This window comes from Acipenser ruthenus, chromosome 1 (assembly GCF_902713425.1).
Source record: "Acipenser ruthenus chromosome 1, fAciRut3.2 maternal haplotype, whole genome shotgun sequence".
NCBI classification, from domain to species: domain Eukaryota; kingdom Metazoa; phylum Chordata; class Actinopteri; order Acipenseriformes; family Acipenseridae; genus Acipenser; species Acipenser ruthenus.
This window is the reverse complement of record NC_081189.1, coordinates 81,979,803-82,007,400: the sequence shown is the minus strand read 5'-3', so window position 1 is coordinate 82,007,400 and position 27,598 is coordinate 81,979,803. Positions and strand designations below refer to the sequence as shown.

The following is a 27,598-nucleotide window of genomic DNA, read 5'->3' as shown; positions in this document are numbered from 1 at the left end:
ATGACAAATCGTGGATTAGCTGCCATAGTGCTGCAACCTGGTTACAGGAGGGATTCAGCAATATTGCTGGTATATACCAACAGCTTGTTGCGGCACCTTTACTTTTTTTGTAAGGGTAACCTTACGGTCAGTATCCTATACTGCAGTCATTACACATCTAAAGTAGTTAATGTTTGGCAGTGAATAAGCGTTTTGGTTGCTTTAAAAAAAAGTGACCGGAGGTGATGACTTCCTCAGTTGTCCTGCCAAGAACATTTCGTGGTACCTTTGTAAGCACTGCGCCTCCCGCAGTTACTTTTTAAAGATGCGCTGGGATATGATGGATATGCGCAGATCTGTGATACAAGAACGCACCCACAGTTCTTATTCAAATACTCCTTGATGCAATGCAAGTCAGGCAGTGTAAACCCAACCAGCTTGATTCTACGCAGCTAGATGTTGCTATGCAACCCAACTTGTCTACAATTAGTAGCCGGATGTGACGTCGTGACAAAGCGACGCAAGCTTTTTTTATGAAAGGGAAGGTGTGGACGTGAATTATAAGTAAGGTTTAATCAACAGTTTTAACTTTGCGAGTGGTAAAAATGAACAATCGGTTACAGGAAATCAGAGAGAGACAGAAAATACGACGGCAGCTTTTAGCACAGCAGGTAAGCAGGTAATAAATGATGCCATGTTGTTCCCCCTTCCTCAAACTGGCAGACAGTGAAGGCAACAAATCAACATTGTTTGTTTAACTATACATAATACAACATTGTTTATATAGTTCGTACGTTTGTTTACTATATTATTATTATTATTATTATTATTATTATTATTATTTTACTCTGCAGATGTTAAAGGCATTAGTGTAACATATTTAAAAATGTAAATTACTTTTGTTTTTTGTTTGTCTTGTGCTTTTTTTAAGTAATTCTGTATTACTGTATTAAATAAAGTATACAGTTATCTAAATTTGTTAGCACAGTGTTTGGCTAATACCTTCATTGATGTAAAGTAAATGCATTTGAATGAACACGTTGGTTTTAAATGCTTTTTTTAAAAAAAAAAATATATATATTTTATAATAATATCTTTAGAAGACTAAGAAATAAAGTAAATAAGCTCTCTACTTTAATAGGAAGCGGTGTATGTCAGTTAGCTTTCCCCCTTCCATATCTAATTTATTATTGCTTTATGTAAGTTGTAACCTCTGCTATATAATATTGCTACTGCAGAACTACAGGATGAAGTGCTCTGAATAATACACGATGGTTCTGCCCAAGTAACAGCCTATTTTTTATTTATTTATTTATTTTTTTGTAAGGGGTGTACGCCTTGGGTCCAAAAGCTTTATCTTGAGAACCATCTGTGACCTGCAGCTGGTTCCAGTCCTTTAGTATCCCTCTTTAGTATACTGTTGTGGTATTTAAAGCTTCTAACTTGTATATTATCTGACACATAATTGTGATTTGTATACAGCTGTACTGTGAATGTGATGAGCCCTTTGTTGTTTTTGACAGACATTTCACTACATGTTTCTTTTAAAGTATGTGACCCATAAAGCTCATACTTCTTTAACCTCAGAGCTATAGGAAACTACCTATCACATTTTTACTTTGTACCTGTCTATGTGGTAAGATCTAAAACACTGGCAACATAAAAAAAAAATAATAAATTAAATCCCCCCCACTCCCTCAAGTAGGGGAGAATGGTGTGATAACAAAGGACGAGCCTTGATGGGCCGAATGGCATTTTGTCGTTCTCAAAATGTTCTTAAGTTCTTGTGTAATATGGTGGCTGGTGAACTTTGGGCCAAGTGGGCATACGATAAAGAAAATGAATGAATGAATGAATGAATGCATACAGTATAAGTAGGGCTTCTGATTTAACCGATAAACAATATCCCCCCCCCCCCCCCCCCTCCCCCCCCATACAACAAAAAAAATGTAATCGATGTATAGCCAATAAACACCGGAAACCACTGGAAAAACAGTCAACAAAAAAAAAAAAAATGTTGCCTCCTTCCTGACTTATATCATTGATTTGTTCTAAATACTTTAAACCCACCCCAACTACTGAGTGATGGCACATTGCTACATTTCTATTGGTATAGCCACATATTCGGTGCTTCTCAGCTGATGGACAATGTAGGCCCTAGTCACATCTAGCATGTAGTTTACACATGCTTCTATACTGGATATAAAATCCACTAGCCCCCTAAACACTCCTGGATTCAAAGATGACTCTGACCACGTAATGCCAATTCAAAAGCACTGCAAAACCATACACAGTCGATTCACAGAATGTGCCAATTCCTTTCAACTTCCTCGTTATGCTTTCTTATACCGACACGAAAGCTTTCGTCCAATTGTTTTGCAATCTGAAACAAAAACACGTTGGAAATGTGAAAAAATGCCAAGTTATCAAAAGTGCTCAGCCATTTAAAGCATAGATGTCAAAAACACAAGCCAAATCTCAAAAACCATTGGTGCAACCTTGCCCAGCACAAAGCAAATAGGCACAACTGTAAAACCGATGGGGGTCAAGGTTCCCCCAGTTGTTTCTACTAACTTGGCTTGTGTTTTTCAGGCACAATAAAAGCGGATCGAACTTGCATCAAAAACACAAGCCAAGTTAGTAAAAACAATTGGGGCAACCTTGGCCCCCAATCAGTTTTAATATATGAAAGCATGACAACCTTTTATGTACAAAAATCTTCATACAGATTATTATTATTATTATTTATTTCTTAGCAGACGCCCTTATCCAGGGCGACTTACAATCGCAAGCAAATACAAATACATTCAAGTGTTACAATATAAGTCATACAATAAGAACAAGAAATACAATAATTCTCAAGTGTGACAAACCACAATTCAATAATACAGCAGATAATAGTGAAAGTTACATCAGGATATGATTAAATAGTGATAGTTACATCAGGATATGATTAAGTACAAAATACTACAGATTAAACACTTGGCAGATTACAATATTCTGAGGTACAGGATTAAACGCAGTAAAATAGGGGGCAGATAAGAGCAAAATAAAGCATATTTAAATGAAGGGTGATAGTGTCCCAGGATACAACAGAGGAGTTCTACAGGTGCTGTTTGAAGAGGTGAGTCTTAAGGAGGCGCCGGAATGTGGTCAGGGACTGGGCAGTCCTGACATCTGTAGGAAGGTCGTTCCACCACTGCGGAGCAAGGGTGGAGAAGGAGCGGGCTCGGGAGGCAGGGGAGCGTAGCGGAGGTAGAGCCAGTCTTCTAGTGCAGGCGGAGCGGAGAGGTCGAGTGGGGGTGTAGGGAGAGATGAGGGTCTGGAGGTAGCTGGGTGCAGTCTGATCAAGGCTGACAAAGATGACAAATATCTGCTGATTGGCGTTTTTCCGCTTTTACTCAGTCCCCCGGGGCTATTGATGTGATCAATGCAGATCCGGTGGAAAAATTTTTTCCCTTTTTTAAAAAAAAAAAAAAATCTTTATTATTATTATTATTATTATTATTATTATTATTTTTAAGCTATTAACACATTTGTGACAGTTTGAGGTTCGTATTTTATATATTTTTTTTGCATAAAACAAAAAAAAGTGAAAACATAAGGCACAATTTCATTTAGGCGGTTGTTTTTACGTTAGGTACCCCATTGGTGCTTGTAGATGGCTGTCTTGGCAAGTTGCTATTTCATTGGTCCACAAACAAGTACTGTGAATTAAACAGTTATGGTGCAGTTCTACAGTTCAGATTGCAGAAAATGGCAAAAATAATGGAACGAAAGGAAGGTGCTGCCTGCTGGCAAAAATTAAAGATACATGTATATATTTTTTCTGTTTCAGTTGTGCAGCGAGTGGGGGGGGGGGGTGGGGGCGGTGGTTCGATCGCGGACATTGTTGACAAAGCCTGTAGTCCACCACTCTCCTGGAGTAATCTAGGCATGTATATCTCACTTTAAAAGCAGTGCGCACCGTCTCTGCCTTTATTATACATGCTTTCCTGTAAAAAAATATACTCTTACACTACAATAACTAAGCTGCATTTGTTTTATTGGTCCTCATGTGTACCTTTGTACCAGTTATGTGAACCCCTGATTATGGATCAAGAGGGTACAAGGGGTTGGAAAACCATATGGCAGTAGTGTGGAGTAGTGGTTAGGGCTCTGGACTCTTGTTCTGAGGGTTGTGGGTTCAATCCCAGGTGGGGGACATTGCTGCTGTACCCTTGAGCAAGGTACTTTACCTAGATTGCTCCATTAAAAACCCAGCTGTATAAATGGGTAATTGTATGTAAAAAATAATGTGTAAAAAAAAAAAAAAAAAAGAATGTAATTGTATGTAAAAATAATGTGATATCTTGTAACAATTGTAAGTCGCCTTGGATAAGGGTATCTGCTAAGAAATAAATAATAATATTCTTTGCAGAACATTAAACATTAACAACATTTATTTCAGCCCTTGTGCACACGTAAGAAAAAATAGATTTCACTTGAAACAATTATAGTTTACCTCAACTTTATTTGACTGGATACTTTCAAGTTTCACAGACCCTATTTTATCGTCCTGACTTGTCAAAACCCACAGTTAGTCTGCCCGGTTCTGGGTGCCAGAGGGTGCCTTGCGCCTGACTGAAGAGATCAATGCGCAGCAGGATCTCCCAGGGCTGGCCCTGTAGCAGCTGGCAGAGGTTTGAAAACCAGAATCTCCTGGGCCATCTAGGGGCCACCAGGAGAACTGTTGCCTTGTCTCTCCTGACTTTCTCGAAGAAGGTAGAGAGCAGCGGTATCGGCGGGAAAGCGTACAAAAACACTTTGGGCCACCAGTGGGCTAGGACGTCGACGACTAGCGGACCTCCGCAGCTGTGGAGGCAGAACCACAGGGGCAATGGGTCCTCTCTGCTGTGGCAAAGAGGTTGACAGGTTTCCCTGGAGCGTTCCCAAATGCCAAAACCGAAGCCCTCCCTGGTGGTTCACGTACACCACTACTGACATGTTGTCCGTGCGGACAAGGACATGTCTGTTCTGGAGCACAGGAAGAAAATGTAGAAGTGCGAGGTGGACTGCTCTCAGCTCTCGTGCATTTATGTGCAGGGATGTCCAGCGACCCGACCAGGGTCCGCGGACTCCTCTGCCTGCCCAGACTTCCCCCCCAACCAGAGTTGGATGCGTCTGTCGTCACCAATTGACGGTTTTGTATCGCTCCCATCCTTACGCCTTCGATCAGGTGAGTCTTTCCAGCATAGACAAGACACGGTCAGCCGACGGTGTCTGTCACACTTGGGGTGTAGCCGAAAAACACGGAGCCACACTTGGATCGGGCACATGTGGAATAACCCCAGTTGGGTGGCTGATGAAGCCGCGGCCATCAGACCCAATAGTTTTTAACACCACACCAATTGTACTGTGAACCCTTGTTGAACAAGGCCAGTCAGTTGCGAATGGCAGCTACTCTGTCATCCAACAGGTAGGCTTGCATCATAAAGGAATGCAGCCAGAGACCCAAGTAGACCATACTTTGCACCAGTATTAACTGGCTGTGGCATCGCTGAGGGTGAGACCCAGCCTTAACAGATGCTTAGTCACAATCACTGTGTGGGCCACTGCTTCTTCCTGCGACTGGGACAGATCGACCAGTCATCCAGGTAGTTCATCACCCTGATCCCTTGCAGCCGCCAGGGAGCTAGGATGGTATCCATGCACTTTTGAAAAAATGTGGGGGGCTAAGGAGAGGCCGAATGGCAGCACGGAAAACTCGAAGACGCTCCCCTGAAAATGCGAAGCGCACATACTTCCTGTGCGCTGGACGAATAGGGACGTGGAATACGCACCCTTTCGGTCCGCTGTTCTAAACCGTTCACGTGGCCGGACAGACTGGCGAGTACGGCGGACGCCATGATCTCGTTCTGTCCCGTAACAGAGTACAGGAGGGGAGCATTGAGGTTACCTGTTGAGACGCCTTGTGTTCTCAGTGAGAACGCTGCAGTAATTCCTCTACCGCTGGTCCAAAGGAATGGTCAGGGAGGTAGGGGCTGCTTCTGAAGGTCCTCCTCAGCAATGCTGACATGCGGTTCTGTAACATCCGGGGTGTCCACTGGTGCAGGCGGGGTCAGCTCCGGGGCTGGCGTTATCGGCTGAGGGCTTGAGCCTGCTGCCAGGCCAGAGGCTGTCAACGCCGCGTGTGCAGGACATGCAAGCTAGGGATGAAACGATTTTTCGAAAGTACAATATATCGTGATTTATGAATATTCGTGATAATCTTATTGTGGACATTTAATTATTCGATAATCGTAGAAAACAATAGTCACATACTCGCTAAACATAGCTGGAAGCAGAACAGATGCGTTTCTCTCCAAACAAGGGTAAAATCATCGGTGTGTACTAGGGCTGCTATGATTAAATCAAATTCCATTCCTCATTATATACATGGATATAAATACCAGATAATCGATTCAATAATTACATTTTTGTAACCCGCATAGTTAATATCATTATTTAAGTTTTTCAACAAAACTGCACCGAACGTCCTGCCTTGCTATTTACAGTATTTTTGCCAGACAAGCAGTGGGCGTGTTCTTCTTCTCCTGCTCGTGTTAACTAGCCTCTGATTTGCTGGTCCCATCCTACCAGCGAATCAGATTTGAAAATGTTTGTAAATATGCCCCTGTAACAGGGCGAGCAGCCCTGTACATTGTTTATTTATTTTTAGATCGGGGTCTCCCCCTCCGCCCCTGTGCAGAGTATTGTTTTTATGTATGATTTATTGTATTTATGTCGGCGAGCGCCGTATGTTTTATTGTATTGTATTTATGACGGCGTAGCGCCGTGTTGTTGTTTTGTTTATTTTTAAAACGTGTCCTGGCAGAGGCGAGATCGGTGCTCGTCCTCTGCCAGGAGTAATTAATTAAAACTCATGCAGAAGGTGGCCATCTCCCGAATGAATTAAGTGGTTTAATTTGTTGCTAATCGGGAGATGGTCACCTGTTAATAAAAGCCTGCAGATCTCCAACTCAGGGTGGGTGTTTTAGGTGGAGTGTTTAAGAGGATACGCGAGAGCGAGAGGAGATACATTTATTTAAAACGTATGGATCAGTGAAGGCAGTTGCTCAGCCTGACCGTATTTATTTTGTGTTCGAGATTTATTTTTGTTTACTTGTTTTATTTCTGCTCTGCGAGCAAGTGTTTATTTTTGTTTAAATATTTATTTTTGGTTGCTTTAAATAAAACGGCGCCCGCGCCACTGCACAATACCTTTTTGTTTTTGTTGTCCCTTCTTCTGCCGTGACGTCAGACCAGTCAGCCATTCCTGCCACACGTGGTGTCCTGCGTGGGATCGCAGCGCCTCCAGGACGCAGGCAGAAGAGGGTACTGCAGGTTTTTCGTTTTTTTCCGTTATTTTTGTGTGTGGAGAGAAAAGGAGACTGAAGAGGAAGATGGGAGGAAGAAGGATGAGGAGACAGCAGCCGCTGCAGCAGCAACAGCCGCAGCAAGTCTGCCTTACCTGCCTGTTGGGGGAGGAGTGGTGTTTTAACTGTGGGGAGCCATGGCACATTTCCTCTGGCACCTTCCCCATATGGCAGGAGGAGGGGACACCGACAGAGGTGAGGAGGAGGAGGAGGAGGCAGAGAGGAAAAGTGGAACGAGGGGAAGAGGAGTGGTGCACCAACTGCATGAGATACGGGCATGAGGAGCACCACTGCCTGGAGGTCTTCAAAGACACGGACCTGGAGTGGGAGGAACCTGAACGTCCTGCGCCTAAAAGGGAGGAGCCCGAACGTCCTGCGCCTAAAAGGGAGGAGCCCGAACGTCCTGCGCCTAAAAGGGAGGAGCCCGAACGTCCTGCGCCTAAAAGGGAGGAGTCGGTGCGTCCACGGCCCAAGAGGGGGGAGTCGGTGCGTCCACGGCCCAAGAGGGGGGAGTCGGTGCGTCCACGGCCCAAGAGGGGGGAGTCGGTGCGTCCACGGCCCAAGAGGGGGGAGTCGGTGCGTCCACTGCCCAAGAGGGGGGAGTCGGTGCGTCCACGGCCCAAGAAGGGGAAGGCCGAAGGTCCACAGCCCAGGTACCTGCCAGCAGAGGGGGAATACCTGCTGGTGCCGCCTCCATCTCCATGGGAGGACTGTGAGTCGCTCCCACCGCCGCCAGCAGAGGGAGCATACCTGCTGGTTCCACCTCCGTCTCCGTGGGAGGACTGTGAGTCGCTCCCACCTCCGCCAGCAGAGGGAGCATACCTGCTGGTGCCATCTCCACCGCCCTGGGAGGACTGTGAGTCGCTCCCACCACCGCCAGCTGAGGGAGCATACCTGCTGGTGCCACCTCCGTCTCCGTGGGAGGACTGTGAGCCGCTCCCACCTCCACCAGCAGAGGGAGCATACCTGCTGGTTCCACCTCCACCGCCGTGGGAGGACTGTGAGTCGCTCCCACCTCCGCCAGCAGAGGGAGCATACCTGCTGGTGCCATCTCCACCGCCCTGGGAGGACTGTGAGTCGCTCCCACCTCCGCCAGCAGAGGGAGCATACCTGCTGGTGCCACCTCCGTCTCCGTGGGAGGATGACATGTTGCTCCCACCACCACCACCAGCAGAGGGAGCATGCCTGCTGGTTCCGCTTCCACCACAACCAGCAGAGGGAACATGCCTGCTGGTTTCCCTGTCGCTGCCAGAAGGGGAGGAGCCGCCTTCGCTGCCAGAAGGGGAGGAGCCGCCTTCGCTGCCAGAAGGGGAGGAGCCGCCTTCGCTGCCAGAAGGGGAGGAGCCGCCTTCGCTGCCAGAAGGGGAGGAGCCGCCTTCGCTGCCAGAAGGGGAGGAGCCCCTGCCGCCTTCGCAGCCTGAAGGGGAGGAAGCCCTGCCGCCTTCGCAGCCTGAAGGGGAGGAAGCCCTGCCGCCTTCGCAGCCTGAAGGGGAGGAAGCCCTGCCGCCTTGGCCGCCTGAAGGGGAGGAAGCCCTGCCGCCTTGGCCGCCTGAAGGGGAGGAAGCCCTGCCGCCTTGGCCGCCTGAAGGGGAGGAAGCCCTGCCGCCTTGGCCGCCTGAAGGGGAGGAAGCCCTGCCGCCTTGGCCGCCGTCAGCATCGCCTTGGGTCGCCTGTGTCTCCCTTGCGTCTCCTAGGGTTGCTGCCGGTCCTGCGTCGCCTCCCGAGGGTCCGCTGCCGTTGCCTCCCGAGGGTCCGCTGCCGTCGCCTCCCGAGGGTCCCATGCCGCTGCCGTCGCCTCCCGAGGGTCCGCTGCCGCTGCCGTCGCCTCCCGAGGGTCCGCTGCCGTCGCCTGGGGTCGCCAGGGATCCTGCTTCACCTGGGGTCCCTACACTGTGGTCGGAGCCCCACGGAGGGGAGCTGCCGGCCATCAAGAAAGGGGGGGAGGTCAGGAGACCAGCTCCCCCAGCCGCACTTTCGCGGCAGGAGTTTGGGTGGTCAGAGCCCCACGGAGGGGAACTGCTGGCCATGAAGAGGAGGGGGAAGGTCAGGAGACCAGATCCCCCAGCCGCACTTTCGCGGCAGGAGTTTGGGTGGTCAGAGCCCCACGGAGGGGAACTGCTGGCCATGAAGAGGAGGGGGAAGGTCAGGAGACCAGCTCCCCCAGCCGCAATTTCGCGGCAGGACAGAGTGTGGAGGGAGCCCCAGAAGAGGGAGCTGCCGGCCACAAAGAATTGGGGGGTGCTGGAGATTCCACCATGGCCACCCCCCGGAAACAACTTGCTTCCCCCTCTTCCGGGACATTGAGACTGAGGGGGGAGGTGGCCGTTGGGGCCATGTGTGCTTCGCACAAGGAGGGGGATATGTAACAGGGCGAGCAGCCCTGTACATTGTTTATTTATTTTTCGATCGGGGTCTCCCCCTCCGCCCCTGTGCAGAGTATTGTTTTTGTTTATTATGATTTATTGTATTTATGTCGGCGAGCGCCGTATGTTTTATTGTATTGTATTTATGACGGCGTAGCGCCGTGTTGTTGTTTTGTTTATTTTTAAAACGTGTCCTGGCAGAGGCGAGATCGGTGCTCGTCCTCTGCCAGGAGTAATTAATTAAAACTCATGCAGAAGGTGGCCATCTCCCGAATGAATTAAGTGGTTTAATTTGTTGCTAATCGGGAGATGGTCACCTGTTAATAAAAGCCTGCAGATCTCCAACTCAGGGTGGGTGTTTTAGGTGGAGTGTTTAAGAGGATACGCGAGAGCGAGAGGAGATACATTTATTTAAAACGTATGGATCAGTGAAGGCAGTTGCTCAGCCTGACCGTATTTATTTTGTGTTCGAGATTTATTTTTGTTTACTTGTTTTATTTCTGCTCTGCGAGCAAGTGTTTATTTTTGTTTAAATATTTATTTTTGGTTGCTTTAAATAAAACGGCGCCCGCGCCACTGCACAATACCTTTTTGTTGTTGTGGTCCCTTCTTCTGCCGTGACGTCAGACCCTCAGCCATTCCTGTCACAGCCCCTCTGTGTATTCACTGTGTAAAAAAAAAAAGACAAAAAAACAAACAAACCTTGTATCCTGTCCTGAGCAGGACAACAGGCTTGTACTCACGGCAAGCAGCCTGTAAATAAATTGTGCACATTGAAAAAAACTGACTGTATGTAGTTTGCGCTTCTTTGGAGTTTCAAAGTGAACTGTTATATAATGAATATTTAACAATATTCAATCACGTTAAAAATAAATAAATGGAGTAAGGATTATTATTATTATTTTTTTTTTTTTTTTTTTAGGCCGGGATTTCTGCATTGTATGTTTCACAAATAGTGAAGGTTAGGTGGTACAGTATTAACAAGATGCAATGCATGATGCTGCAGCTGTCACCGAATTAAAAACTCGTGTCTAGTTTATATAGCTTACATTCCAAAGTAGTGTACTCTGTTTGTAATAAATATTTTAGTAACACTCCTGTACTATGTTAAACTATGCTTTTGGTTTGTTGCGAATTGTTTTTTTTTTTTTTTTTCTTTCTCTTGACACTACCAAGGCGTAATTACCCCTCGCATTCAATTTACTGAACTGCAATAATATTAAAATAATAACGTCACGGGAAGAGGAATGCACCGAAAATGTATGGCACAATCATCGATATTTACTAGAATGATTATATTTTGTGTGCCCAATTAATCGATTGCTATTTTGAGGCTTAACTGACAGCCCTAATGTGTACTTTCACTACAAAAAAATATATAGCGGGGAAACACCATAGGATGTACATCCAATCCGCAGAATGTGGCAAAAGCACAACAACGAAAGCAGGAACTTCAAACATGCCCTTCCGTACTTACCACCCGGTGGAGTTTAGACGTCAGCAGTCAACAAGCAAGGTCACTTTAATAACATGCCTTTTTTTTTTTTTCAGTGCGGCGCCCTATACTGTCCTCTGTTCCACCTTCAATTATCAGTATATAATTTCAATATGTTAATTAAAATGTACACATTGTAGGCTATTATGCCACCAGAAAAACAGGCTACCTCGGATGAAGTTGATAACGGTATTGAAATGTGTTTTCTTAAATTATAAAGGAGCTGCGGTGTAAGACAGGAAGAAAAAGGCAGTAATAGGGAAAAATATAGGCTTACACACACCAGGTAGTGAGAATATATTACACAAAAATAACAGAAATTGATGCACTTCTCAAGACTGTGTTTTGTTCATTATTATGTTATCTCTCCTAAACGTTTCATAACGCAGGGAGCTCCTACTTGAACCAGAGTCCTGCGCCGCTCAGATTTTTCCCGCTTCTGTCCCGGACCCGTTACTACAGGACCCGAACCCGCAATCCGCAACTCGCTGTAGCACCGTGACCCACCCGACCCGAACCCACTAGTGTTTGTGCTTTACCTACTGCCTGTCTTCCTTTCGTGCCACCAGTTGAAAGGGAGCTACATCTGTGCTTTCTCAGAGATGTACCAGTTTTGTGGCTGTCATACACAAAAACATAAGGACAGGTTTTGCAAGTCACCAAGCAGACGTGCTAAAAAGATCTTTTGACGTATCAAACAAATGGCAAAACAAACCGATAACACTAGTCAGCTGACTCCTCTCTAATTGCCTTCTGCTTTTGTGCAGGAAATACCAGTACATTTACCTTCTAGTACATTATTTGGGAAAGGGTTACATACGGGTACGCTGAAAGGACAGAAAACGTTTTTGGTGATTCAAATTCACACCTGAACCTGACCTGAAAATTAAATATTTTGCACCCAAACTGCAAACCGCAAAAAAGTTCACATTCCAACCCGAACCCGACCCGATGCAGGACTCTAACTTGAACCATGTCATAGCTACTTACTTAGTTTAAAAAAATAATAATAATAAATTGGTGTAAGAATTTGAGCAAAACTAATAATTATCTCCCTGTTGTGTGTTCATTTTTAGTGTTGGTGTTTTGGGGAGAATAACACCGAATTACAAAACAGCAACGGTCATTGAAATGTCTATATAAATTAGAAATGTATATACACCGAAGACATGAAAGGGAATGTGTATTGTACTGGTGCATTTTAAAGTATTGCAATTTTAAGACCGGTCTGTCACAATTCAATTTCATTCTGTCTAATTGTGTCCTTTCTGCAGTACTTGACAACTGTAAATTCACTATTATTATTATTATTATTATTATTATTATTATTATTATTATTATTATTAGATACATCCTAGAACACTTCACTTGTGCTTTAGACAGCTCTTCTTCCTTCCTTCTTTCTTTTTAAACATTTTTTAATTGACATTGTTCTCAAATGGAAAAATCACACAGTGACACTGCCAGTGAACACGTGTGATTAAAAATTCCAGGAAGCGTGGTCATCTTGAGCTCAGTAACAGCATCCCTCCCTATGTTTGCCCTTCATTAACCAATGATACAGTACGTCTCTTGTGGCTTAGTACTGGGAGATGCACAGTGAAAAGAATGGAAACAATAATGCATTAGGATGACCCGATGAATCATTTTCATGCAGGACGAGATTGGAGAATTAAACTGAATTGTGACAGAACTGGCCAGCTGACGCTGAGCAAGTTTGTGAATGGGTTGTAGATCAGATGAGCTGGTGCTGATGGACACCGGTGACAATGATGGGCGGGCTTACAGGCAACGTTTGCCGTAAGTTTATTTATTCATGTATTTATTTATTTTTAATTTGAGAGGTATTGCGGCAATTGCCGTCGTTTATTTCGCGCCTTGCCAAAATTGAGAAGCATCAGAAGAATTATATTTTTGGAAATACTCCACTTTTCATTCTTTATTGAGTTGAGCAGGCAACTGGGCCGCCCTACTTGAGTGTGTTCATATCATTTAGTGAGTGCCCATCAACAAGCTTTTTGTCTTGGACCGTATTAACATGAACAGCCTACTGCACTAAACACTTTAACATGTAAGTATTTTGCTCAAAGTCATTTATGACTACCTGATATAAATATCCCCTTTCTACTTTCAACAAATTAGCTTTTGGAAATATTCACTTCAATACAATGTGCTTATTCTGGCTGGATTCGATACCGCACAACACACACAGCATTTTACATTGTCCTAGCTCAACTGTTCACAATAAAAAAAGGGCAGCAGTGTGGAGTAGTGGTTAGGGCTCTGGACTCTTGACCGGAGGGTTGTGGGTTCAATCCCCGGTGGGGACACTGCTGCTGTACCCTTGAGCAAGGTACTTTACCTAGATTGCTCCAGTAAAAACCCAACTGTAAAATGGGTAATTGTATGTAAAAATAATGTGATATCTTGTAACAATTGTAAGTCGCCCTGGATAAGGGCGTCTGCTAAGAAATAAATAATAATAATAATAATAATAACAATAAAATTCGAGTTCAATAAAAAAAAAAAAAAAATGTAATAGAAAAAGCCTATGTATGTAACTTTTTAAAAAATCTGTTTTCTCTCTACACTTCTGCATTTGTTGAAAGAAATGCATGTCTTTTGTTGAGAATTGCTTTTTGATTTTGTTGTACATTTTTTTCAGAAGCATAACCTGTTTTTGGAGTGTTAATTTGGACTTGTTTCAGCATGCTTATTGGAGCCCAGATTTTGAAATAATTTTACATAGAATTTTTAGTTGGTGCATTTGCACCATTGTTAACTAATTGTATTTTATTTCGTTAGTTTTTAACGGCAGTTTTCCATTTACGGTACCTAATCTAATAATTAGAAAATACCATATTTTTTCCTGTTTTCAAAGGTATATTATGACCTCAGATTGGGATACGTGGTAGACTACATTATTTGGAAAGGGGTACAGGGCCTAAAAAAATTGGAAACCACTACACTAAAACCATAACCAAATCTTTTCCCTTATAGCTGGGAGCTGAAAGTGCTGACAGCATTGGAGCAGTGCTGAACAGCAAGGAGGAACAGAAAGAGATTGAAGAAACGAGGGAGACAAGTAGGTTGGTATAGCATTTCAAAACGATTATAGTAGCTGTGTTACATACTGTATTGAAGCTTCTGCATGTCTCCCTGTTCATAAGTTCATTAAACCTCTTTGTACATTGACTCATTTAAGTGCTACTGTCCTCATTTAAGGACAGGCTACTTTGTAATTTTTTGAGCATTTTTAACTGGCGTCTGTCTTATTTGAATTTTCTCTAACTATATTGTTATGATAACTTACTCTAGTTAACCACAAAAGTTAAGTCTAAACGTAATGTATCAAATTACATAAATACAGCTTGTGTTCTGATGTTTTCAAAGAAAAATTAACTTGGTGCTTAAGGTGTTATTTTACTTCATATTTGAAACAGCATGCTTATGTTACATTATTGTTAACTTTTCAAAGCTTCTTTAATGCAAGCCGTTATTTTCTAGGGCTTCATATGACACATCTGCACCGGCTGCCAAACGTAAGTGCCAGAATGAGAGAGAGGTCACGGAGGAAGAGGCTGAAGAACCAAAGGTAGGAGTGAAAATAATGTGTTTGTTTTAGTACTTTATGTGTTAATTGTTGCTTTTGCAAATGTTTTTGATTTTTTTATTTGTCCACTTATTTTTTAACCCTCTGTCAGACGCTGTAGTTGAGCTCCCACATACATAAACGTGGTTAACTGATAATCCAAAGAACAACACAAAACTTGTTTATAATATTAGTTAAACAGTTCTGCATTGAATAAGCATAGTTTTGAGGTTATATAAACACGCATGCTATTACCAGTAAATGCCACAAACACAAATATAAACTACAAAAATACATTTTACAGGGGGTGAAATGAACCTTCCCATCCACTAGCCATCACAGCTAATGGATGGAAAAAATCCACTGGCTCCACACACATTCTGTTGGCCCAGTATAATGTGTATTGATAATTAACAAAAATGCAGAGTTTGTCTTGCAATGTGTTAAATAAGGAAACAAAAGAAACTGCAAAAATAAGCACCTATTGGAACATATACAAATTACATTAATTGTTACCACTGAACAGGTCATAGAGTTATAAAAAAATACAATACAAAACTAAACCATGTTTCAGTGTGGGTCTAATTTCTACGCATTTCACCCCCAGATTGTTAGCTTGAAATGTCCTGTTCGTCACTTGCGAGACAGATAATCTCTTCCGATTAATTTCCGAGACAATCTCTTATTCTTACCACATAGTAAACTTGTACACTGTCCCATCCTAAATTCATTTTTTCTAGTAAATTAGACATACTGTTTTTTATTGATTTTCAGCACTAAAAAGCTGATTTTCTTCTGTCATTCAACTTAACACATTTAATTAATAGCTATATGAACACACTGAACAGTTTACTATTGCAGCAATTATTAAAAAACAGCAAGCATTAATATAGTTGCAACAGCTATAATTGCAAAAGCTTAAGCTCTGAATTTAAATATATTTTTAAAAGCAGTAGCGCAATGTCACAGTTGTGTCATCTCTGCACAGAAATAAAACATTAATCCATCTTTTAACTGTACATAAAACATTACCTAAAGGAACTAAAGTATTCAAGTCAACAAGCACGTACATAAATAATTTCAGTTATCAGACATTGTTGCGCATATCACAATAAAATCTTAATTGTTCAACAAAGTTTTGTTGGAAGTAATAAGAAATGTATGTATGCACACATAGGTGTTCATTCTTGAATAGGAAATTGAGTACATACAGCTAAGTGTACCAGCTCCCCTGCAACTTTCAGCACTCTATTCTGCAAGTAAACAGGAGCTAGCTGTGCGTAGAAGCCGATACAGTCTATGAAAGACATGCTTTTCTTGCTCCCTGAAGACAGAAAAATATTAGTAATATATTTTCAATGCTGTACTGTGTCTGGTAATAAGCAGGATACTGTAAATAATGCAGTTATTAAATACAGTGCTGGAAACAAATGCATTAAACTGAACTATACCAACAAAAGGGAAAACTGAACCGAAACCAAATTTTTTTGTACAATGAAAGTGTTGGCAGTTGCCCACCGGTTTAGTGATTGAATTTTTTGGAGCGCTTCACGCAATTTGCTGAATATAGCAGTTCATATTAACATACCTTAATAATTTTAATATGATGACATAAATCAAAAGTAATGACAAAACTTACCTGAATGATTCTGACAGCTCTCAGTAGGGGTAACTGCGGCTTCATATGCAAACACTTGCATTCTAAGAAGCGAAACGCTGATGCTGGAAGTTTTTTTGTTAAAAAAAATAAATTAATAATAATAATAATAATAATAATAATAATAATAATAATAATAATAATAATTGAGTGTCGTGTCTGTTCAATTGCAGTGTGTAGACCTAATATAAATGTAATAATGATGCTAAACTGACTAAAACAGCCAAATGCAAACGTAATAAAAGAAAATGCATGTATTGAAATTAGTTTTGTTTCTCTGATTGCTTTGTTGCTGCATTCTATCGACATATTGAATGAATTTTCAAGTGTAAGGGCCTTACCCATAGTCGTGTGTGTGTGTCTGTGTATATACATATATATTGCATGAGCTGCAGTACTCAGGCATTGTTTGTATGTGATTTGCCACTTCTAACCTACCACAACGATAATGGGGATACCAGGAAAAAAATAGTGTAATGTCTATTAATACGTTACCGTATTAATTTTGCATTGTGTCTAATTGTATAAAACATTGGTATGAGTGATGCAATGTCACTGCATTGAGTTTATTTATCACAGTTGAAAAAAAACGACACATCCAGCTCATTTTTTTTGGTTTAAAACTTATTTCGGGTTTTTTGGAAACGTGATTTAAAGAGATAATAGAAAAACTGATCATAACCGACTTGCATACCTAGGATAAATCATTACTTTTTAGAAGCAATACACTGTTTCTACGTCTCCCTCAGCTCTTCTGCAACTCTCAAAAAAATATATACTGCCAGTAAGCAGGAGCTGTGATTTTTGGTACGTAAAGAAATTATATTTTTGTAACCCTCGGAAGGCGGAAAGGAGTGCAAGTGCACCCCTAAAATTTACCTTGTGCACTTTGAAGAAGGATTACTGACAAGGAAGTGCTTGGTATGAAAATAAAGGTAAGCGTTTAAAGTTTAGTTTAGATATCCCGCAAGTTTGAAACTCGCTGGGGTGTTTGCACCCGTTTGCACCCGTTGTTGTTTGAAGAAAGGTTAAGGAATTCTTAGGATCTGGCTTATAAAAATCAAAGTGTGGCATTGGCCTTTGTTTGTTTTTTTCTGGCAGTTTATCTTTCTCTCTCTGTTTTTACAGGATGAATTAGAGCCACAGCAACCCTATGAGAACCTGCAATATGAAGAAGAGGTGTATAAACATTCAAGTACTTTTCTAAAGGTAAGACGACCACTTAATCTGCCTACTTCACACTTCCGGTAAAGACAATGCATTATATGCGTTTTATACTTCGGTGGAACAAAACTGGATTTAAAAAATGCTACTGCATTTTGTAAGAAGGCATCTGAATTAAGTGCGAATGAAAGAGTGAAGTATGCAGAGAGATCGAATGGATAATTGCAAAGCCTATGACATGGTTTATTTAGATTTCCAGAAAGCTTTTGTCAAAGTCCCACATAAAAGATTAATTCTCAATCTGAATGCAGTAGGGATTCAAGGAAATGCATGCACATGGATTAGGGAGTGGTTAACATGTAGAAACAAAGTACTGATTAGAGGAGAAACTTCAAAATGGAGCGAGGTAACCAGTGGAGTACCACAGGGATCAGTATTAAGTCCTCTGCTAGTCCTAATCTACATTAACCCTTAGCGGTCCATTTATTCAGCACCTGTCAGGCGTGCCGGGTCCAATTTTTATTTTCACACAAGCTGTTTATTTTACATGCACTGTTTAAAAGTAATTCTTTTCACAGTAAAACAGGTTTAAAAGGCACTGCATATCAACAGGATACTCAGTACTGCATCTCCAGCTCTGCCCCACTCCTTGTTCGCTGTATTTATCACATATCTCTTCATAGTAGTGCGTATTGTGTAGGGCAGGAGTGTGGAGTAGTGGTTAGGGCTCTGGACTCTTGACCGGAGTGTCGTGGGTTCAATCCCAGGTGGGGGACACTGCTGCTTTACCCTTGCGCAAGGTACTTTACCTAGATTGCTCCAGTAAAAAAAAACACACTGTATAAATGGGTAATTGTATGTAAAAATAATGTGTAAAAAAATAATGTAATTGTATGTAAAAATAATGTGATATCTTGTAACAATTGTAAGTCGCCCTGGCTAAGGGCGTCTGCTAAGAAATAAAATAATAATAAAATACTGATAAATCATCTCCTGATCACTCGTTTTATCACCAAACTCCTCAATAATGCTAGCCAAGTCATTTATTTTATTAGTATAACATCTCAAAAGTGTCCGCGATATTCTTTGAGCACTGGATTGAAAGCCATTGAACGCTTTTCTCAGCTTTTTCCAGAGAAAAAATGACTAGGGACCTGTGCTTGACGTCTTTTTGATGTCGGACTGAAAAGGAAAAATTATAATGTCGGACCTGGTTAATGACTTAGATTCTGGTATAGTAAGCAAACTTGTTAAATTTGCAGATGACACAAGAATAGGAGGAGTGGCAAACACCATTGCAGCAGCAAAGGTCATTCAAAATGATCTAGACAGCATTCAGAACTGGGCAGACACATGACAAATGACATTTAATAAAGAAAAGTGTGAGGTACTGCACGCAGGCAATAAAAATGCCCATTATAAATACCAAATGGCAGATACTGAAATTGAAGAAGGAGTCTGTGAAAAAAATCTAGGGCTTTATGTTGACCTAGAAATGTCTTCATCTAGGCAATGTGGGGAAGTTATAAAAAAGCTAACAAAATGCTCGGATATATAGTGAAAAGTGTTGAATTTAAATCCAGGGAAGTAATGCTGAAACTTTACAATGCATTAGTAAGACCTAGAATATTGTGTTCAGTTCTAGTCATCTCGCTACAAAAAGGATATTGCTGCTGTAGAAAGAGTGCAAAGAAGAGCGACCAGAATTTTTACTGATTTAAAAGGCATGTCCTATGCAGACAGGCTAAAAGAATTGAATCTATTCAGTGTCTTGAACAAAGAAGACTACGCGGTGATCTGATTCAAGCATTCAACATTCTAAAAGGTATTGACAGTGTCCACCCAGGGGACTTTTTCGACCTGAAAAACGAAACTAGGACCAGGGGTTACAAATGGAGATTAGATAAAGGGGCATTCAGAACAGAAAATAGGAGGCACTTTTTTACACAGAGAATTGTGAGGGTCTGGTACCAACTCCCCGGTAATGTTGTTGAAGCTGACACCCTGGGACCCTTCAAGAAGCTGCTTGATGAGATTCTGGGATCAATAAGCTACAAACAACAAAATGAGCAAGATGGGCCAAATGACCTCCTCTCGTTTGTAAACTTTCTTTTTTGTTCTTATGAGGGACAATGGTAAAGGCTGAAGTTACTGGCCCTGTGAACGCTTTCCTTCCTAGCTGTGGAAGCAGACATTAGTTCTGACCTAAATAATTGTTTTGTGATGTGGACTAAAACCCACTTTTGTCTTTGAAAATTAGAAGAATTGGAGATTAAAGAAATTAATTAATTGTGAAATAACTGACTATAGTACCTATATATATCGGGGGTATTCAATTACATTCACTGGAGGGCCAGATAAGGTAATGTCCGAATCTTGGTGGGGGGTAACCACTTACAGTGATATGATTTATGCCATTTAATAATACAAAGCAAATATTTATCACTGTGATGCTATTAAAACTGCACGCTAGTAATCTTAATTTTATTAAAACTATTAAATGGACATCTAAATTATTTTTTGTCTAAATGTTTGACACTCGTTTGCACCGTTGTTGTTTTCAAAAAATGACTGCGCAACAAGCATGCAAGTTAAGTAATGAAAGCACATCAATCAGTGGCGGTAGCATGGCAGATTTGCCATGACAGCGGCGCCAGACTTTATATGATGAGGTGGAAGGGGGGCAGAACAAAAAATTGAACAAAAAATAATCTTCAGTGTCAGAAGTGGACCAGGGTGAACAGCAAGCATTTAAACAGCAGCCTTCAGGAAAGATAGAAGCTGCAGGAGAGGAGTCATTATCTGTAGAAATGAAATAATAATAATAAACTGTAAAAAAAAAATTCAACGTTCGGTTATGGAGTGTACTGATGCGAATGGGAATAAATGTGCATACTGAGTGTGTACTAAACTAAAGTTTATTGATTGAAGGTAGTTTACATACAGAGTGTTGTAAACAAGGAAGGAGAAGGGTTATTACCAGATAAAGTGCAGTGATCATTTGTTCCTGTATTATGGTGTGTTGTCAATAAATATCGCTTGTCAGGGCACACAGATACCCTGTTGATAGCGGTGACCTTTCAACCATGCACATCTGCAACTTGCATTTGGGCAGCAGTGTGGAGTAGTGGTTAGGACTCTGGACTCTTGACAGGAGGGTTGTGGGTTCAATCCCAGGTGGGAGACACTGCTGCTGTACCCTTGAACAAGGTACTTTACCTAGATTGCTCCAGTAAAAAAAAAACTGTATAAATGGGTAATTGTATGTAAAAATAATGTGTTAAAAATAATGTAATTGGAAGGTGCTCACTTGAAGACCCCAGAGATGTACCCTACTTAGCTCAATCCAGACTGTTGTCATGCTGATGCGCTGGGGAGACCGCACTGTGGTTGATCCCCGGAGCCAGCATCGCAGCCGTTGTGTTTGCTGATGCGCTAGGGAGGCAAAATAAGCTGATCCCTGGAGCCAGCATTACACTTCAGCCATCAACACCTGACAGAAGGATATCTACATCATCATATGGAAGGAAGCACAAATGGATGGAGACACCTATGGATCACATTAGTTTACTGTAAAGCTACGTCTTAGTTGGTGTTATCTTGGCGAGAGCCGAGTTCAAATCAGCATGAATTTTTAACATCTACTCTTGTGTAATGGAAATAATAATTATGTAAAAATAATGTGATATCTTGTAACAATTGTAAGTCGCCCTGGATAAGGGTGTCGGCTAAGAAATAAATAAAATAAATAGCATTTGTAATGAAGGACAGCTACTTTTACAAAAAACCTGCCTATTTCTTCCCGAAAGAAACCATAAAAAAATTAAAAAGCATGGCCCCAGGACTGAATGTTGTGCACTAAGTTCTGTGCAGCTGGATGTCTTTGAGATCAGTGCAGTTTGTGTCATTTACAATGTCTTTGATGATCTCAGACAATAATCCACAGTGGAAATGGCTGTGTGATTTGCCACTAGAAACGCTAGTTTTAAAAGGTCATTTTTTTTTTTTTTTTTTTTTTTTTTTTTTTAAACTGTGAATAAGTAGCTTTCTAATATATTTAAAAATTCCTTTTTAGGGGTTAGTAAATATAACTTGAATGTTATTATTATATTTAGGATTGTTGTTTTTCCCTGACGTTTTCTTCCCCTTTAAGAATTCGATTGATCCTTGTTAGCCATTTAGTAGTAAAATTGGTTTAATGTACGTGTTTTGGTGCATGCAGAACGAAGAAACTGCATGCAAATGAAAGTGCAACATTTTAATAAGTGTCTAATCTATATTAAAAAAAAAAATAATGCAGGACACCCTTTATTACAATCACTTCGTAATTGTATTAACATTAATACAGACTAGTCATTTATTAAAATGTGCTTTCATTTTAGCGTTCTTCATTCTGTGTTTAATGAGAAATTAAAGACGTGGATGATTTAAAAGCCTATTTAGTTGTTTCACATTAAAACCCCATAAATTAAAGTGATTTTCTCGCAAAACATAATTAAAAACAGCCACATTTTGTGGAAAAAAACGCCCAGTTGGCAGCACTGCAGCTGACATCCGATGGGCCAGACAGAAGGCGAGCTGCCAATTGATGAATGCTGCTATATATAGTATCTCAACTAAAATGTGAGGTGGTACTTTAAACATTTTAATCCTTTTGCTTTTTTTGTTCTAGGGAACTCAAAGCCTGAATCCACACAATGATTATTGCCAACATTTTGTGGATACTGGCCATAGGCCACAGAACTTTATCCGTGACGTGGGTATGTGAAATATTTAATAACTTGCCATTTAAATGTGTATTTGGAACAGGTTTGATTCCATACATTTAAACTACACAGTTCCATTATTTACAATTGGGTTTATGATCACATACAGTGATTTTAGCAAATGTATAGATGCACCACCGTTTAGGTTTTATTGACTGTGTGTGTACAGGTCTTGCTGATAGGTTTGAGGAGTACCCAAAACTCAGGGAGCTGATCAGGTTGAAGGATGACTTGATTGCGACAACAAACACCCCTCCCGTGTAAGTGGTCCTTATAAAGTTTGAGCATGCATTGACTTATTTAAACTCTATGCCTTCCAAGCAGCCCAACTATGTATGATATATAATATATTTAAAGGACTGGTCAGCAGACAACAAATTAGCTTTACAAGATGAAGCAGTTTATTTTAGCTTATATTGCCCATTAAAAGAGGATTAAGTTGGTTTAAAATTGGTAACATTTTTGCAGTCCTAAAATTAACTGGACAGAAGAATGTTGAGCCTAGTAAGAAAATAATTACTTGATGTCCTTATAACTGTGTCCTATACTTGTGAAACAGCTGTAGTAATGGCATGATTCAAAAGAAAGTGGAATATATTTAAGATAAATATTATACTTTTTTATTTTTATTTTAAAGTGACAATTAAGCTTTATACATTATATCAAACAGTTAAATGATGTTCGTGGTATGGTTTTCTCTCTAAAATAACATGGGTGTAATTTTAATAGTTCCATTTTAATTCCAACAGGTACTTGCAAGCAGATATGGAGACCTTTGATTTGCGTGAACTGAAATGCAAGTTTGATGTACTTCTCATTGAGCCACCTTTGGAAGAATACTACAGAGAGTCTGGTATCGTAGCCAATGAGAAGATCTGGGCGTGGGATGATGTGAGTGGACCTTTATGTACCTTTAGTGTTTCTGGTGGCGTGATATGGACAGAATTTTGTAATGTATGTATACCACAGAGAGCAGTGCCGAATTTGGCAGGTGGAGGACCGACCATGGAGCAAACAAGATTTTAGGCCAAAACCAACAGGTTCTGTAAAGGGTCCTGTTTTTGACTCCTAAAGTGCAATTACATAATCTGGCCTCCTTGTCAGTTCCAGATAACATTAAAAACAACATGTGTTATCACTGGGACACATAGTACATTTTCAAATAGGTAAAGAATTTATTTTGACCAGGAATTCAAAGTGGTATACAGATTTAACACCACTCTGTATTGATAGATAGGGCAGCAGTGTGGAGTAGTGGTTAGGGCTGCTGCTGTACCCTTAAGCAAGGTACCTTACCTAGATTGCTCCAGTAAAAACCCAACTGTGTAAATGGGTAATTGTTTGTAAAAATAATGTGATATCTTGTAACAATTGTAAGTCGCCCTGGATAAGGGCGTCTGTTAAGAAATAAATAATAATAATAGATGCAAATTAATTGTATCTACTTTAAAAGCTGATGTGCATGATATTTTTATGTAGTTGAAATAAATCTTTAGAACTTCACAAACCAGGCAGTTTTAATGTTACAGTTAAGTACAGTTTTCACTATTATATTTAAATAGTACTGAAAGTCTCTTCACCCCTGTCAGATGATGAAGCTGGAAATAGAAGAAATTGCAGCACCAAGATCATTTGTCTTCTTGTGGTGTGGATCGGGGGAAGGACTAGACCAGGGCAGAGTGGTACAGTATCTTTCAAATTTTCAAACAATATCCCAATTTTTAGATGTACAGTCCAATTAATAAGCATTCTCTGTAGATTATTTTTTTCGACCGCCATCTGAAAGTGAAGCGTGTTTGGCACAGAGCCACATAATTCCCAGACTCTTAATGGGAGAACATTATGTGATATGTTGTTTATAATGTAACCTGTATACACAGTAGCTTTGTGTGCAGTTTTAGATACCGAAAGCCTTCCACACTATGATAAATCATGTTCATCGACTCTGTAAACCACAGTCATTTTTCATATTGTTCTGTATTAAAGCATATAGAACAAAATTATAGGGTGAAAAAAAACCCTTTGTAAGGGACAAGGATTAATTGGTTGTGAAAAAATAAATAGTCTGCATGTGATTTACTTGTTTTAAAAGGAATGTCAATATTCAGTGCATTTCCATAGGCAAGCTCAGTTTATAAATCACTCAATGTCAGACTGGATTTACACTTAAGCTTTTTTACATTTAATGATCTTCAGTATGAATGTTTTTATCATCCTCACCATGTAGCTTTACTATATGTAGACATGAGTGTGTTTGACACCCTTCTGTCGTGCTTGTACTAATTCTAGTGGCTAAACCTTTGCTTTTTTTTTCTATAAATGAACTGCAGCTGTTTCAGTAGAGTAAATATAGTGTGATTTATACTTTACAGTGTTGCCTGTAAGTGACACTGTGGTCATTTAGGTGTTTGAATGGACTGTTACTATCTAAACAAGTTTTATAAAAATGTAAAAAAAAAAAAAAAAAAAAATATTCAAAATCTTTTTTCCTAGTGCTTACGAAAATGGGGTTTTAGAAGATGTGAAGACATTTGCTGGATCAAAACAAACAAAAATAACCCTGGAAAGACGAAAACCTTGGACCCCAAGGCTGTCTTCCAGAGAACAAAGGTACAAAACATGTCCACACTAATACGGCTTAGTTCTCCTTAAAACATAGCTGGTCAATCCATACTCCATTCTCTGCAGTTGTCTTTATGGTAAGAAAAAGCGATGACCTGGGGGATGCTTTTTCTAGCTGTTTGGTAAGATTACTGAACATAGTGAATAGTGTCCCAACCATGTCTTATTCTTCTGTATGGTCTGATAAATGTGGTGGTGTCACGACCTTCGATTGATTTCTAAAGTTTGTTTATTGCTGTCTGAAAGCTCTCTTTTACTTGAAGCATATTGAAATGCAGGGTGGCGGGGGGCGTGTAAATCTTATGTTGGTAAGAATATTTCCACTCCCCATTAAATGATTCTAAATAAAAGAATAAGATATGTTTGTTAAACTACAATGTTTAGACACCAAAGAGTACTAAGTGATTGCTTCTCTTAACTTTAGGAGCATTGCTTGATGGGAATCCGTGGCACTGTGAGACGAAGCACTGATGGAGATTTCATCCATGCTAATGTAGACATTGACCTGATCATTACAGAAGAGCCTGAGATTGGCAACATAGAAAAACCTGTGGAGATCTTTCACATCATTGAGCACTTCTGTCTAGGACGAAGACGGCTGCATCTCTTTGGAAGGGACAGCACAATCAGACCAGGTTTGTAAGAAGTATTAGTGGAACATGGGGGGGGGGAAAGTGACTTTATCTGAACGTGGGAAATGTGTATACTTTTTGAGGTATTTGTTCACATTTCTGCTGATTTAGGGGACCTTCAATGAAAATATACGTAAAAATAACCATTCAAAAACAATGCCCAGCCATATGAGATTGTTACATGTTTAAAGTTTTCATTAAAAGTCACTACCAAACTTTAAATCCCATAATAAATTACCAATGTTTAAGAAGACCAATACAAAAAGTAATAACATTTACACATGACTGAAATAAACTAAATCTAATTTGATTGAAAGAGTATTCTGATGGTTTATATATCACTTAAGTTGGTGTTATAGGGATCACTGCTATAATTAAATCTGTCAAGCTATTTCAGGCAGAAAAAAATAAATATATAGAGCAATAGTAATGCTTAGCACTGAAGGCAAACTATAATCTTCTTTCATTACAATATACCGTATTCCTTCAAACCTGAAGACAACATTTGTTTAAAATGTGCTTCTTCTCAAAAATATCCTGCGTCTTAAATTGAAGTATAGTGATGCGTGTATCGGCAACAAAAGACGTGACTGCCCGAGTACACAAACAGGAACGTGACTGACTGCCAGAGAAAAGAAGAGACAAACATGGCGATCCAGCAAATTATAAAATACACCCCAACTTTTTTATTAACAGAATGTTAAGAATTTTTATTTTAAGTTGTACACGGACCCTTTTTAAGTTTTTAAACTTTTTTTTTTTTTTTTAATTAAACTTAGCAATTAGTGTTTGTTTTTGTTAGCACTATATTTTCTTACATTTTTTTTCCCATGGTAACATAAAATGAAGCACAAAATGTCAACTTTGCTTTAAAATAAACATTTACAATATTAAATGCTGAGTATTGCAAATAAGCCCAAACCAGTGGATGATGAGCTCAAGTTCAAGAGCTCTTGCCTTGTGTGCGCCGCACTGAAAGTATTTTGTGTGGCTTCTTTTGTAGGTTCTATTATTATTATTATTATTATTATTATTATTATTATTATTATGAGTAATTGTATGTAAAAAAAATGTGATATCTGTATAATATGAAATAATGTATAATGCGATATCTTGTAACAATTGTAAGTCGCCCTGGATAAGGGCGTCTGCTAAGAAATAAATAAATATTATTATTATTATTATTATTGTTATTGTTATTATTATTTTTGTTATTATTTTTGTTATTAAAGCTCACAAAAACAAGAGGGAAAGGAAGGTGCCACAAAAATAGAAATTAACAAGAACAATTGAAAGTGTACAAGTAAATGTTGTTATTTTTTTAACTTCCTGCCAGATTTTTTTTTTTTTTAACTTCTCCTAATTTTCTTCTCTGTTCTTAAAAAATACAACCTATTGCTTTAAATACATATTTGAGAAACACACATATTAAGAATGCTTTAGTTGTTAAATATTAACTCCTATCCTTAATTTCCCTCTGTTTTTGGTCTTAGGATGGCTGACAGTGGGCCCAACTCTCACCAACAGCAATTTCCATGCAGAAGCATATGCCTCCTACTTCAATGTGCCCAACTCGACAATGACAGGCTGCACAGAGGAGATAGAGCGGCTGCGTCCCAAGTCCCCCCCTCCCAAATCAAAGTCTGAGCGAGGAGGCGGGGCCCCGAGAGGTGGAGGAAGGGGTGGCGCTTCCGCAGGACGTGGAGACAGGGGGAGGGAGCGGAACAGATCCTTTCGCGGTGACAGAGGGGGTTTCAGGGGGCGTGGAGGGCCTCACAGGGGAGGATTTCCACCACGATGATGAGATGCCATTAGATCGTATCAAACGGTTATCTACTGAGATTTTAATGGTTAATCCTAGTACTGTAGACAAGAACTCTCTACAGTTATTGTGTGTGTGTGTGATATATATATATATATATATATATATA

The 27,598-nt window shown here is 40.4% G+C and overlaps 1 protein-coding gene across 1 annotated transcript; it reads left to right on the top strand.

Annotated features, from left to right (window-relative positions):
- Window positions 1-410: 410 nt before the first annotated feature.
- On the top strand, window positions 411-27,590 carry LOC117420852 (N6-adenosine-methyltransferase non-catalytic subunit-like). Its single transcript, XM_034034546.3, has 11 exons — window positions 411-650; window positions 14,235-14,323; window positions 14,742-14,829; window positions 17,612-17,692; window positions 22,320-22,407; window positions 22,583-22,673; window positions 23,163-23,304; window positions 24,003-24,095; window positions 24,907-25,023; window positions 25,460-25,670; window positions 27,161-27,590. Exons 1-11 carry the CDS (start codon window positions 585-587, stop codon window positions 27,466-27,468), a joined length of 1,374 nt encoding a protein of 457 aa, XP_033890437.1. The 5' UTR covers window positions 411-584; the 3' UTR covers window positions 27,469-27,590.
- Window positions 27,591-27,598: the final 8 nt, after the last annotated feature.